The following is a 14,844-nucleotide window of genomic DNA, read 5'->3' on the forward strand; positions in this document are numbered from 1 at the left end:
TGTACTTAAGTACAGTAACAAAGTACTTGTACTTCGTTACTTCCCACCACTGTTTACTAGTCTGTTCTCCAGTGAGTCTCTGTGGGTTGATTGATCTCAGCTGTGTCTCGTTTCTTTGATTACCCTCCCAGTGTATTTAGTCCCACCAGTTGTCTTTGTCTCTTGTCGGATCCTTGTCGTGTAATGTCATTAGTCTGTTTCACTGTGCCGCCTCTGTTGGAGTTTCATTAAATCATGCGTCATGTCTACCTGGGTCTGCCAGCGTCTCTCTCATCACTCTCCACCACCGATCATGACTACATACAGTATATATATGTATGTGTGTGTGTGTGTGTGTGTGTATATATATATATATATATATATATGAGCCTTTAATGACAGTGTATCAATCAATCAATCAAATTTTATTTGTATAGCACATTTCAGCAGCAAGGCATTTCAAAGTGCTTTACATAATTAAAATAAAAACAGCATGTGAGAAAGAGTTGAAAAAAAAAAAAACATAATTAAAACGCAAACAGTGAGAAAGAGAAATAAAAAGCTGTCTCCAACCCTTTTGACTTTAGTCAAACGCCGTTTGACAAGGACTTTAACCTCTCGGAAACAGTGAGAAAGAGAAATAAAAAGAAAGTAATAAAAAGATAAAAAGAAAAGATAAAAACATTAAAAACATCAAATACATTGAAGACATCAAAACCCACACTCTAATCCTAATTTAGCCATAAGCAACTCTAAACAGGTGGGTTTTAAGTTGAGATTTGAAGGCACTCAGTGTTTCAGCTGTTTTACAGTTTTCTGGAAGTTTGTTCCAGATTTGTAGTGCATAGAAACTGAATGCTGCTTCTCCTCGTTTGGTTCTGGTTCTGGGGATGCAAAGCAGACCAGAACCAGACAATCTCAGGGGTCTAGACGGTTGGTACAAGTATTCAATGTATTTCAGTGTAATAACGGTGAGGAGGGTTTGAAGTCATAAAGTACTTGAAAGTACTTTATGAATAAAGTAAAGTACTTAAAGTACATAAAGTACTTCATGTTTGAAGTCAACATGAAGCACACACTTGGCAGGATGTAGAAGCAAATTGTGTATTCTGTGAAATACTTTCTAAATAAATGAAAAGCTTTGATAAACGAAATCATTCACTGTGAAGGAGGGCTGGTGTATCACTGCCCCCTATTGGAGCATAGTGGTAAAATCAGTCTCTCCTCTAATTCAATATGGGGATGTATATGAACAAAACCCAATGCTCTTAATCTCTCAGTTTTGAGACGAGAGTGAGAACTGTCCAGAATCAGAATCTAATACACTGAATGTGCTTCACATTGTTCATGTTTCTTCATGTTTACTGTACCAAAAATTGCATATTGTCACCTTCCCAAAATAATGTCTTTGGTCATTTTTTGCCAAAAGTTTTTTTTTTTTTTTTTTTTTCGTGGGGAAGACTTAGGCCATATTTTAAGAAGGCGACGATATTCATTATTTTGGCTTGATTTTACTTTAAATTAACACAAGTTTCCACTAGAGGGCGGCATTAACTAAAATAAATGACATCCATGAGTCTGAGTAAGTTTCCATGAGCAAAACAAAGGCTCGGTTCTCGTGCACACATTTAACTTGCCTGTAGTCTGACTCCATCCTATTTATGAAAGCATAATTATCACTTCATGCAGTCCCTTGTTAAAGTATTCACACCCATTGCACTTTTTCAGACTTCGTTACCGCAAACTACATGTTTTCTTAAATCTTTGCAAATAAAAACTAGAAGTGTTAAGAAAATAGTTTATAGAATCATCTTTTCATTCAGTTCTGACTACCACCCCCATCCAACTAAAATGCTTCCACAGCCATGCTTAACTTACAGCTGTGTTAAACTTTTTCTGTTTTCATGTGATGGATTTAGCAGAGCTCTGTGAGATGCTTAACCCTTCAGATCTTCTTTTTTTATAACCTAACTTCTGTTTAAATGTCTCCACATTCTTTTTCTTGACATACTGTGTTCCTTGGATTTTGTGATGGTGTTTTTCCACTTATGTTCTCCTGGTCAAGATTTTCTGCATAAACAAGGAATTTGACTTTGGTTTTTGAGCGGTCACAACATGTTAACTGCCCTTTTCCTGAGCCTAGACTTTTACAAGTCTTGGATGGTCATCTCACTCTTCATCAGAGACTTTCTCCTGCAGACTCAGTATTTCCATTGCAACTTGTTGTCTTGACAATTATCTACCAGTACCATTCTGTCAGTGGTGTAGTTGGTGGAGAACAATAGAACATGTTCCATTGTCACTTCCTGAAAAAAACCATTTCCTTGTGCCATCGTTCACTAATGTAAATGATGTCTTGTTTAATCCTATATTACCAGGAACATATAGAAATACTTTCAATGGATGTCAAACTATGTCTGTCATTCTCACCATTATTTTACAATATATTTACATATAAATATGAAATATATTTTACATAAAATATATGTGATGATACGCTCTCCAAGGGCTTCACAAAATTGAGAATAAATTATGCCTCTTGGCATTGTAACAGGAAGAGATATACTGTTTTTAAATTAGTTTTTTACACTTGCTCTGATTTGATTGAAATCTATGTTCAAAGTTAGATTCTCTTTAGAAGAAATTACACAAAAGTTGATCATTCCTGACCTCTGAAGATAATTCACAGCAGTTTTGTTTAGGATAAATCGAGTAAAGATATGGAATTTTTTATTTGTAGGAAAAAAGCACGTTTTTGTAGTTGGAATGTGACAAAATGTGTAAAAGTTAAAAGTGATACTTTCACAAGAAACTCTTGTGTATAACTATAATCTTCCCAATGTATTTCTAATTTTAATTGGTGTTGTCTGGACTAAATCCAACAGGTGGCAGCAGTAAACTGAGAAGACTGAAGCACCCTGCCGGAAATGATGAGTCGAAGAAGAAAGCCACTCTGGAAAAAAAGGACTGAGTGCTGTGGCATCGTCTGATGATTAGCTAACTGTAAAAACAGTCGTGTTAGTGTTACTAAACGGTTGTATTGCTCTATAATGCATATGGTTATTTTGTTTACACTTTGAAGTCTCTCCTTTATCGCTGATAATGATAACAATGAAGCTACCGATGAAAACTGGCGAGAAAGGAGGCGACGAGACGGCGGAGGACGATTCGTTGGATCCATCAGAGAGGCAGCATATTCCCAGGGCGGCATCTTCTCCTTCGGTGTACGAGAGGCTGCAGGAGCCGCCGAGACCCTGCGTCCACGCATCGCATCTGGACAGAGAGAGCGTGTTCGAGTGGTTCGGCCACCATCTGAACCCCGCCAAGCGGATCGAGTTTATGTGCGGGCTGCTGCATATGTGCCAACCCCTGGAGCTCCGCTTTCTGGGATCATACCTGGAGGACCTCGCTAGAAAAGATTACCACGTTTTACGGGACTTTGAGTGCAGGGCGAATAACCCGAACGATTTGGGAGTTTTAACGGACGTGGTCGACCCGGTGATTCGGTCCAAACTCATCGTCTGTCTGTCCCTGCTCGGCTCTGACAGGAGGGAATGTGCTGGAATACTCTCTCGGATACTCAGCAGCGTGGATTTGGCCTTGTCGTATAGGAACTATGACTACTCCCTGCCTCCTTTCAGGGACCCTCAGCATCACCTCCACCCGTTCTATCCACCGTGCCAGGACGGTTCTGTATGTGAGGAGAACCGGGACGAAGCAACGGCAGGGGCTCTGGAGCAGTTGGCGCTTCTCTATACCATGGCCTCGCTACACCCAGCTTTCCATTTTCACCAACGGGAAGTTATCCGGGGACAACTGGACAAAATCGAGCTTTCCTTGGAGGAGGAAAAGCGACAGAGACAGCTCAGGATAAACGCCCAGTCGACGGTAATTAACAGTTTACTGATATTGGGGCCTTTTCTTGTTGCTATAGTGGTGGGGGGGTTTTCATGCTAGCCGAGGAAAACTCACTAAAGATGTGAAATTTAAAATTGTATATACAAAACTTAAATATATAACTTGTTTTAAAAAAAGGGCCCAAGTCTAACCGTGAATTCTGTAGTCACCGAGTAAGCTAAAAGGTTCCTTTAACATCGTAGTTTAGCTTTAGCATTAGCTGTTTATACTGGTATAGCCAGTGATGCTAACCGAGTTAGCTAACACGTTAGCCAGCCGAAAGCAGCTAAAAGCAGCTCAAGCTGGACAGATGGTGCTATGCAAAGGAGGGCCGGAAGTAAATAATAATTATATATGTGTAAAAGAAAAAAAAAAATAGACTTATTTTTTTACAACATACATGGTCCTAACTTAAGCCAAAATTTGGAAGGCTTATGGCAAAAGTTGTATTTGTTTATTGATTCCATTAAGGAAATATAAGTATGTTTTATATATAGTCATCGAATAAAGAAAGTACAATTGAAGACAATAAAATATGTTTTTTTTTTAAAGGATTACAGTTGTAAAAATAAGAAACAACAGATTATGGCTGATTGGTGCTTTATTTTAGTTGATGCTTTTCTTACAGATTCATTACATAAACTAACTGATATTTATTAAAAAAAATAATTAAAAAAAAAATCACTATTTGACTTATTTTCATTTACCAAACATTGCACTGTGTGTTATGGCTGAACATATGGACTTTACCTGTCTATCCTAAGGACATAGTACCAGATGTGTTGTTGCTCAGTCAGAAGCTGCTTTGGAAGTCAAGCTGCCATTTTATTTCTCAAATTAACAAAAACTTATATGATTTACCTCTCCTTAACCCCTAGGGTGTACTACTTCAACATTGTGCTGTTTAAATTAGTTCTCCCATCCATCATTTAATAAGAGGATGTTCTTAGTTTTGCCACACACATTTTACTGGGCCCTGAAGAGAAACTGTAGTTGACTAGGCAGAAATCTTACTGGATCATTTGCAGTATTGTTGTTTGGCACCAGGCCCCCATGTCGAGAATGGGGGCCTGGTGCTGGGTGGAGGGAGATAACAAAGTGGAAAGCTATTTGAGGCAGAAAAAGACACCTGCCAGTCAAGATAAGGACAATTTCATGCTCAGATTAGATCCAGGTGCCAGAAATGTCTTATGAAGTCACGACTTCAGCTTCTAGCAGATGTTCAACTTAATATTTCAGAGGAGAAATTTCTGGCTTGCTACTTACATGTTCATAGCAACTCATAAATTTGTCTTAAAGAACTTTTAATCAAACTGTGCATGTCAGTAATATTTCTGACTAATTGAAATGGTGTGCGGTAAACGGTAGTCTCCCAAACTTTTTTGCTACAGTTGGCGCCTTTTCAGACAAATTCGATGACATTTTTTTTTTTATTTTGTCAAAAAAGTGACCAGCGACAAATCTGGTGTGACTTCTTTCTGTGTTATTTAAGACTTTTTGTGTTATAAAAAATCGGAGTCAGCCAGAAAACTGCACTACTGTTGGAAACACTTTACTGAAATTGTAAATAGCTAACTGAGGGGTCCTCACTCAATAACTTCCACACTTAAGAGTGTTGTCGTCAGCGAAACCTGTAGCTGTTCTGCTTTGGTGCATTCACTGACTGGAAAAGAGGCCGGATTTGTAGTTTTTGACTGTCCAATCGCTGGTCAGTACAGTACTACTTTTTAAACTGTTGCTGATTCTATGTTGCATCTCAAGTTGAGATATGATACATCAGTATTCCTGCTTTTTTTTTTTTTTTTAGGGAAATAACATGAAAAGAATTCTGTCCTGCTTTTATTTTTAATCAGTTGCAGGAGAATGACTGGAACTGAACTCAACATGTCTGTTTGATTTGATGGACTAACTGAGCTGTTCATGTCCTCCAGGAGCTGCTGGGCCAGCAGCTGGACTTCACGGCCTCCTCAGTGCAGGACTTTGGAGAGTGTCCAGCCTCCCATCCCCCCTGCCAGAGCCGGCGCTCTGGTCGCTGGGCAACACAGAGAGAAGGTAAACGAAACGGGGAGGATGGACGTTCGCGGAATGGGATATTTAAATTCCTCTTGATGTCAGGAACGATTTTCTAAACGCATATTAGAGGAGAAGTAATTTTTTTTTTACCCTTTTGCAGCCGTTCACATCGAGAGGATCGTGCTCAGGGGGATCTCTCGGACGGCAACAGATAAGGAATACAGCTTTGAGGTAAACCATGGCACCTAGGGTTCCAGGAAATGTGCTCTGATTGGTCGATGTGTAATGTGGGATTTGGCTATGACTTTATGGCATGAATTTATTAATATTGGAATTGGGCCATTCCGACTGGTGAAAAAGTCAGATATGGGTCGCATTATGGGCAGAAAAATCTGGATTTGGGTCAGCGTTGCCACCAGAGGTTGTGTGACCAGAACTGGTTTTTGCTGTTGTCCTGAGTGGATGACGGAGTTCTGTCTGCTGGCTTCCAGGTGAAGTGGTCAGACTCTTCCTCCAGCAGTGTGACCAAAACCCACCAGGAACTGGAGAACTTCCTGCTGAAGGTGAGCACTCTGCTCCTGACTTGACGTCAGATCAAACAGTCAGAGATCACATCAGTGTGATTGTTTCTGTCCAGCTTCCAAAGGATCAGTGCACGGACTCTTTTGAGAAAAGCATCCTGAGGCTCCTGAGCCATGGGGACCAGTTCGAGAGCAGGGAGGTGGAGAAGAACCTCAGGTAATGGCTAGCTAGCAGCTAGTTCAACGCACACAGACACAGGCCAGGTGTAGCCTTATGATCGGTTTGTTTAGGACGACATTTTACAGTCATTCTACAATTTTTTTTTTTTTTTTTTTTTTTTACATCCTGTCTCAATTCACATTGTCATGTGTTAGATCCCGCATTTAGATCCTGTGTTACCAGATCATGTGAGAATCAAGCAACCAGTTCTATGAAAACAAGCCCAAAAAGCCCCCAACTGATGACAGTGTAAAGCCAAAACATTTTAAAGTGTTTTTTTACAGCATGTACCTGCATTCTACACTGCACCACTGCAAACTACATACCATTAGTGTTTGCTTTATTGTGGGGAGTGTGCTATAATCTTTTTTTGGAAGGAAAGTCAAGCCCAAATAAGCAACTTCATGTTCAAAAATAACACCAAAAAAACCACAACCTGCAACCTGTTTGATCAGTAGGCGACTTTAGAGATAAACAAGCCCAAAGTCGCTAATAATAAGCAGACTTGGCAACGGTGGTTACAGCCAAAGCAATGCAGAAGGAACATTCTTTCACCTTTTTTAGACATAGACAAACTTTGTCATTTACCTTTTAATTTACAATGTACATACTGAGCCAAATTCTGTTGCAAGGCTCCAATAATAATGAAATCAGTAAATAAATAGAAAGTATCAATATAAATATATACAACAGAAAGATCCCTTTTTCTGTTCTTCATTTGGAGTGTACCGATCAATCCACTTTGTTTTACTTAATTCTGGGAGTTTGGCGATATTTGTATGTGAAACTGATCATATCCATCGTTTGTTTTGTTTTGTTTTGTTTTTTTTATTTACCTCTGCAAAGATCTAAAAATCAGCCATTGTCACCAACTTAGAGAATTGACAGAACTGTCAGGATTTTTTAAAGCTCAGTGATCGACCAGAAAGGTGCAGTCAGTGCAGGCCTGATACAGAGCTGATAAAAGGGTCGATATGATCTGAGGCTGTTTGGAGTCTGTCAGGATGATTCAGGTGAAGGATCATACAGACTGGGACCACTGGAAGTCATGGTGAAGTGGGATGTGGCTGCAGACAGCTGGCTGAGCTGCAGCTGCTGGTTTCAGGATCCTGTAGGTTTTGGTTTCCAGCTCCCTCAGCTCTACCTGCTGTCCTTCTGTCTACAGCTTTCATTTCCTATGAAGTGAAACTTTGGAAAATGAAACCAGCCTGGCTGCCTCCACCTCCTCCTCCTCTTCTTTCTTCTCCTCTCACACCTCTCGTTCTTTTCCCTCTGGTTTTAACTCTAGCATGTCGACTTCATGCTGGTAGGAGATTCTCACAGTAGGAAACTAGAGAGGCTTCGATGAAATGCACTTACAGTTTTATCACAGCTTTTGTTTTTTTATTGTGCCAGTGTGATGACAATGGAAGTGATAATAAAAACTATTTCATTTTTAGGTAGCTGTATGTGACTGCATAACACACACACTGGTCTTAAAAACACACTGCTTTAGGTCACCAGTCACATGAAGTTTTTATATCACTAAACTGCACACAGTCACTGCATTTAATCATGTTTTCAAACTTGTTGGTTTTTACTGTTGCTCTCATGGAGAAAATAGTGGGAAAAAAGGCTGACAATGTGGATTTTTGAATTTTTTATATTTTATTATTGATAATTTTGAATTTATTGTGATGGTAAATCAAAATTCTTATTGTGAAAAGAAATTTATCACAATAAATGATAAACAATACAATAAAATACCCATCCTGGAGAGGGATGACAGTATTAATGTAATTTTTTTAAAACAAAAATGTTCACAGTCGATGTGTTTCTGTGAATGAAAGCAGAAAAACAATTCTTCGTTATCTCCTCTTTAAAACATATTTCTTCTTGCTGTGATATATTTAAGTGAAAGCTGCCACATGTCAGGAAAACATCACACTCTGATGTTATTGTTGAATATTTCATTCATTATGATGGATGGACAAACATTTTCCCCGGTGTCTCCAGCTGCCTCCCTGAACTGTTCAAATCCAAACATTCATGCATTATATATATATTATATTCATGTATTCAGTTCTGACATCATGATAACAGCGCCTGTGTCCGCCTGCAGGGAAAGGTTTCTGTCTGCCCCGCCTCTCTTCAGGCAGACCAGGAAGGTCTGCAGCTTCTTCAGCTCCTCCAGACCGACCTGCAGATGTGAGTAGGAACCTGTGACAAATGCTGAGAAAAGGCTTTAATGAGGCACCTCAAATGTTGGACTATACTGAATTTCCTCCTTTTTTCCGTTTGTTTCCGGTTTTACTGTCCAGCCCGACGTTTTTCTATTGAACATTCTAAATATTTCCGACTCATTGATGCAGAATTGAACTGTCAGTGAGATCATAAGTACATTTTTCAGCTGTGTGATGAACTGCTGCTACCGCTCTAGAACCAGCCATGACTCTTTTTTTTTGATGATTTTCTGTCTTCCAACAGGTACCTTACATCCTGGGACGACGTACCAGCCAGACTGCTCTGACGCCTCCAGTCAGGATGAAGGTGGGAGGAGCGCTGATTGTTTCTGTTTGTGACAGTGAGGAGGGGAACCTGCAGGTTAGATGAGAATCTTAAAGCCGCTGCCTAGAAGCCTGTCCTTCATGCTGAGCACAGCCCCGGTGGTGGGTGGTGGGGCGGTGGGTTTATTTTTGGACAGGTCCTGTCATCGTATTTCAAGGCTATATTTGCCGCCCGTCGTTGCCGGTCTCTGGTCGGCGTCGCCGCAGCAACAGCAGCTCCAACTGCTAACACTGACGTAGATGGGGTCACAGGTCAAACTGGCCTGCAAAACTGATTTTCCAGTCACTCCACATATCCGCAATCTGATTTAGGTCCAGACTTTGACTGGGCCATTCTAACTCAGGAATGAACTCTACTCTAGACCAGGGGACATGTTTAGGGTTTATCTGTGTGGCACAAAATCCCAGTAGAACACAATGAGATCAGTGAGTGTAAGGTAGATAGAAGCTGTATGAATATAAATGTTGATGTGTTTATTAATATTTTCTCTGCACAGACTCGTATGTTCAGGGACACAAGAAGAAACACGCGTCCAAGAGTCCATGTCAGCTGTGAGTAGGACGGCCTTTTCGCTCGTCAGAGTGGATTTCTGGATGCATGCAGTGACGATTCTTCTTCTGTTTCCAGATTGTCACGGGCCAAAAGCCCCCAGGGAGACACATGGAGGGGGGGCCACGCAGCAGAGCTCAACGGTCCCCCAGACAGGAGGAAGAAGAGCAGCGTGGTGAGGAGCAGCCAGGACGCTGAGCAGGTCGGACAACAGGAAACAAAGCAACCTTTCATTGATAAATCCCTGTTAGTGTGTGATGGCAGCTGTTGATGTGGAGATGTCAGCAAAAGTCTAAACCAGCGTTCAGACTGTAAAGATTTTTCCTTATTATCCTGATGTCACATATTGTCACCGATGAAATCAGTTTACACTTTTTTTCTCGGTTCATTTTCTGTTAGCTTATTATTTCATGTTATACCAGTGTGGGGCTGGACAATATGGAGCTGTAATTTTATTTCAGTTTTTTGTGGTACTGTTGTGGTAATAGCACCACAAATTGAAAAAAATCTATTTATTATTTCTATTTTATGTATCTGTGTTGCTGTGCCAGCATTCACAGCCCCACAAACACAAGTATTGTTCCTGAAAAAAACATTTCCATTTGAAACAGGCTTCTTCAGGACGCCACTTACTTAAAAAGTCTGATTTATATCATTAAGCTGCACACTGTAACTTCATTTAATCATATTTTCAAATTTACTGATATGTATTGATGCTCTTGTGGAAAAAGCAGTTTAGAAAATAACAAAAATAGAATTTCCAATCTTACTGTCAATTTTGCTTTTTAAATTATCAGCAATAGCTGAAATTTATTGTGACAACAAATCAAAATTCTTATCTTAAGAAAGTTTTCCCTAAACGATACGATAAATGCCCACCTATCCCAGTTTGTTTTAGTTCAGTAGGGTGGGAAGACCTCTGCTTCTCTTTCAGCTAATTTAATCCTTCATGTGATTTTGCTGATGTTGACTCTGATTTATTGTTTCTGATTTGTTCTTTTGTTCATTTTCCTGCTTTGTTGGTCAGTTATTCTCTGGTTCTGGACACCGTGCAGCTGGAAGGATTTTTACTCTTAATGTTTCACTTTCAGGCAGTTATGTGTAACCATGACAACAAGGTGATTTCTTTTTTGTTGTTTTATTATTTTTTTTTTTTTACAACTGGGAGAAGCTTATCAGCATCTCAAAAGCTCAAAAATACCTGAACTTTGACCCCAAATCCCAGAGAAATAGAAACGCAGGCTCCATGGATGCAGAGGGAGGAGGAAGTTCAGCTCCCCTACTCCAACATCTTCCTAACCAAATGGCCAGACACAGGTTTAAAGAGGGGCAGCTGGATTAGCAGAGCTTCCCAGCAACTGATGATGTCATCCAGGATGGGTTACTATAGAATATAATCTTTGTTGTCCTGATATTGAGCTGTTGGCGTGTCATGAAAGTCATGAGAGCCTAGACATCGTCCACATCCACTCTGAAGAAACTCGGAAGATATGAGAGCATTTACATTTCCTTTCGAGATACGTAAAGCGATGTTGTTGTAGTTTAAAGCAGAATCAGGAATGCTGCCTGTCCTGTGGAGGAACGCCCAGGAGCTGCTTCCTGATTGGCTGTCACATGCAGCTGCTGTAATGATTCACTCCGTCTTCATGGCACTAACCATGAAGACGGGTTAATGATTGCAGGCGGCAGACATGTGGAGGGATTTGGTAAGGCTAGGGATGACACAGCAGCTAGGAATGACACAGCCGTGTGTGTGTGGTTGCCACGTGAACGGGATGTGTGAGAGAGCTTGTTGCTGATGGAGCACATCCACCATGGAGCTGCTGGACGCCGGCCCGCAGTCATTTGTTGTCTTCTCATGCTAAATGCTGTATGCCTCTTCTTTCTGACCTCTGACCTTCCTTCCAGCACCTGGATCCCGACAGAAGAAGCCACCCAGCATCTAAAAGCAAGAGCAGATTTTTGCCTGGAGACAGGTAGGTTCTGCAGAAAAGGAAGAAAAACAAAAGCAAGGTAGACTGGAACAAAACTGGGTAGAAATTAGTGAACCACTAGGGGGAGCCGTCTTTGTGTAAACACCAGAATCTGACAAAATTAAACTTTGCGGAGTCGGGTAGATTTGCTCCAAACCTGTATATGGAAACACACTGAATTCATTTTATTTTTCTTTTTTGCTGCATTTCAAAAGTTAGCTAAAAATTTGCACGATGATTGGATGTAAATATGGCTACTAGCACACAGCAGGAAGAACTGAGAGAGATATTACCAACAATCACCTCTTAACCCTAATCAGCCGTTTTTCAGCTTGTCTGGCCATAAAATATCTGACCAGAAAACACTCTTCATTATGCACGCTGTTACCGAGTGAAGGACAATCGAATATGAACTATCTTCACTGTTAACAGAGACGTAAAAAGCTGTCTTAAAAGTATCTTTAACTACAGAGTTTGCAGTCCTTACATTCTGTAGAAACTTCACACCCACTTTTGTTCTCTAGTGCTGGCCTTCGCAGTAATCCCAGTGTAGAGATGCTTCAGGTCCAGCTGATGTTCTGGAATGTTTTCTGTCTGCAGGGACAAGATGGCTGTGAAGGGCAGAGGCGCTGCCTTTCTGACTAATGGCACTTTGTTACCGGCCCTGTCGCCTCAGAGGAAAGGTGAGGAACTGCAGAAGTTGATATAGCAACAGGAAAACCCAAATGAATGAGAAGATGGGAGCTGCTGAGGGAAATGCTGTGACTGACACGACAATGTTGTTTCAGTTGGACCTTCTCATGCGGATACATTTGGGGAAACGTCGTCCGAGAGCTGCAGCTCTCCCTCCAGCCCCCAGTACAGGAGGCGCCAGAGTCTGGAGAGCGACGACGACAACAACAAAGGTGAAACACACTCACACACACACCACTCCATGTAAACCACAGCAACTTCTGAAATTATCAGTAAAAAGTAAGAAAATGCTACTGATTTTAAAAGTATGTTTTCCTTCCACTCAACTTTTCATCACTATGCTTGTATATGGCACTCTGAGCAATCAGGTTCTTTCTGTAACATTTAAGAAATAAAAATCAAGATTTTTAAAGGTTTTCTGAAACATTCCAACATCTTCAAGAAGTGATTATTAGCAATAATCCATAATCATGTTTGATCTCTAACTGATATCTGTTATTGTCTCTGTCAGACTCAGACAGCCACTCTGATGACGGCGGTAAGGGCGAGGCCCCTGACCTGTTCTTCACGCGGCAGGCGGACTGCGCTGGGTTGGCAGACGCTGCCCCCCAGGGCCCAGACTTCACCTCATCTCCCTACTTGCCCCCCCTGGCCTGCTTGCTCCCCAACGGGGCCCCCGACCCCGTGGCCCCAGATGGGAAGCCCCCGCCAGCGGGGCCACTGTCGGTGGTCCCCACCCCAGGGATTGTGGGTGATCCGGAGAAGAGGGAGGTGCTGACGACCTTTGGGGGCCCCCCACTGGCCCTGCATCACTCAGTGGGTGGGGGGGTCCAGCCTCTGGTCCAGAGGTTTAAGACAGGTCTGCCCCACAGCCAAGGGCCCGCTGAGGTGGAGGCCCCTCTCAGAGCGCTGGGCTCCATGTCCCCGGGGCCGCCTGCATACTCGTCCCCCTCCCTGCCCTGCCAGGAGCCCGGCCTGGCCCCACCCCTACCCCACATGGAGGCCACCCACCATAAGCTGCATGGCATCCTGCCGTCAGGGTTGCCCTCTCCCTACACCCTGGCCTCCGTGCCCCCTGTACCCCCATCTGTGATGCCCACCCTGGGGGCCCCTGTGGCCCCGGGAGCGGCTGTTCCTCCGGCTGTCCCCTCTAACTCCCCTGGGCCCCCACCCAGCCTCAGCCCGGCGCTCGGCCTCAGTGCACCGCAGAACGACTCTGCGTCCTACAGCAACAGCAGTGCTTCCTGTGGAAGCGGCCCCGTTGCCCCTGGCAACCCCGTAGCTGTCCAGCAAACCCAGCAGCAGATGCCCCCGCAGCAGCAAACGCCACCCCTCCAGCAGCAGCAGCCCCCTGTGGGATGTGGGGCCTGCGGTTGCCATAACAACTGTGGTAACCGAGGCAGCGGCAGTGCGGTGGGGGGCTCCTCCGGCTGCCAGCCCCCCCTTTACTTCCACCACCAGATGGCAGCAGTAGCGAGGCAGATGTTCAGCGTTCCTCAGTCTCTCCTCTACCTCGCCCAAACCCAGGCCCCCCACCAGGCCAACGGCCCCCCGACCATGCCCCCCTTCTTCCCTGCTGCCCCACCCCCCGTCCACCCATCCCCCTACCTTCACTCCCACAGCCAGGCGGAGGGCCCGTCCCATATGATGGGCAGCCAGGCCCAGGTGGCAGTGGCGGCCGCCAACTACAGCCTCCAGCAGCAGATGGCGCCAGCGGCATCGTTCCCTCAGCGCGTCTACCAGCCGGTCTACCCGGGTCACCTGGGGATGCTGCCTGCTGCCATACTGGGGGGCGGCGGGGTCAACAAGAAGAACGGCACAGTGTCCTGCTACAACTGTGGAGTGAATGGACACTTTGCTCAAGACTGCAACCAGCCCAGCATGGACTCCACCCAGCCGGGTAAGGAAGGAGCAGCGGTCCATCACAATCTGTCACATTTCACTGGTTTTATTGGGATTTGATGGAACTGAGCAACTCAAAGTAGAGAATCATTGTGATTTGTGATTCTTCACAAATAAGAATCAGGGTGTGGCATGTATATGGAGCTACATTGGGGTTAATAGTTTTTAAACTAAAGCAAAATTGAAAACAAAAATTTACCGTAAACTGAGAAAATCTTGAAATTGGAAAAATATTTGATACTAAAACAAAATTGAAATTGAAGAAAAAATCTTTTGAATGTGAATATTTTTTACAATGTGAATAACATTTTAGAAACTGAGAAAAAACATTTTCAAACTGAAAAACAAAATCACCTTCAAAAATCTTTTTTTAATTTTTAATTTTCAAAAATCCTTTTTACTCAATTTGAGAAAACAGTACATTTAATATATATATTTTTTCCAATTAAGTTAGAAAATCTGTTTTCAAAACGAATATTTGAACTAAAAGTTCAAACTTGGCTTAAGTTTTTGTTTTTAGATTGAATTTTTTTTTTTTTTTTTTTTTCTC

The 14,844-nt window shown here is 42.5% G+C and overlaps 1 protein-coding gene across 1 annotated transcript in view; it reads left to right on the top strand.

The window, feature by feature from the left end:
* Window positions 1–2,906: 2,906 nt before the first annotated feature.
* zcchc2 (zinc finger, CCHC domain containing 2) overlaps window positions 2,907–14,844 on the top strand; it is a 15,997-nt gene continuing 4,059 nt past the window's right edge. The window contains exons 1-13 of the mRNA XM_015014553.1: window positions 2,907–3,867; window positions 5,808–5,928; window positions 6,050–6,120; window positions 6,381–6,452; window positions 6,527–6,627; window positions 8,732–8,817; window positions 9,097–9,159; window positions 9,674–9,728; window positions 9,805–9,928; window positions 11,635–11,702; window positions 12,300–12,382; window positions 12,488–12,604; window positions 12,904–14,292. Coding sequence (XP_014870039.1) covers window positions 3,082–3,867; window positions 5,808–5,928; window positions 6,050–6,120; window positions 6,381–6,452; window positions 6,527–6,627; window positions 8,732–8,817; window positions 9,097–9,159; window positions 9,674–9,728; window positions 9,805–9,928; window positions 11,635–11,702; window positions 12,300–12,382; window positions 12,488–12,604; window positions 12,904–14,292 — 3,136 coding nt within the window. The 5' untranslated portion in view covers window positions 2,907–3,081. The remainder of the gene's footprint in view (window positions 3,868–5,807; window positions 5,929–6,049; window positions 6,121–6,380; window positions 6,453–6,526; window positions 6,628–8,731; window positions 8,818–9,096; window positions 9,160–9,673; window positions 9,729–9,804; window positions 9,929–11,634; window positions 11,703–12,299; window positions 12,383–12,487; window positions 12,605–12,903; window positions 14,293–14,844) is intronic.

Source organism: Poecilia latipinna, unplaced genomic scaffold, assembly GCF_001443285.1.
Source record: "Poecilia latipinna isolate Pla-1442-1.1 unplaced genomic scaffold, P_latipinna-1.0 Scaffold1827, whole genome shotgun sequence".
Taxonomy (NCBI): Eukaryota; Metazoa; Chordata; class Actinopteri; order Cyprinodontiformes; family Poeciliidae; genus Poecilia; species Poecilia latipinna.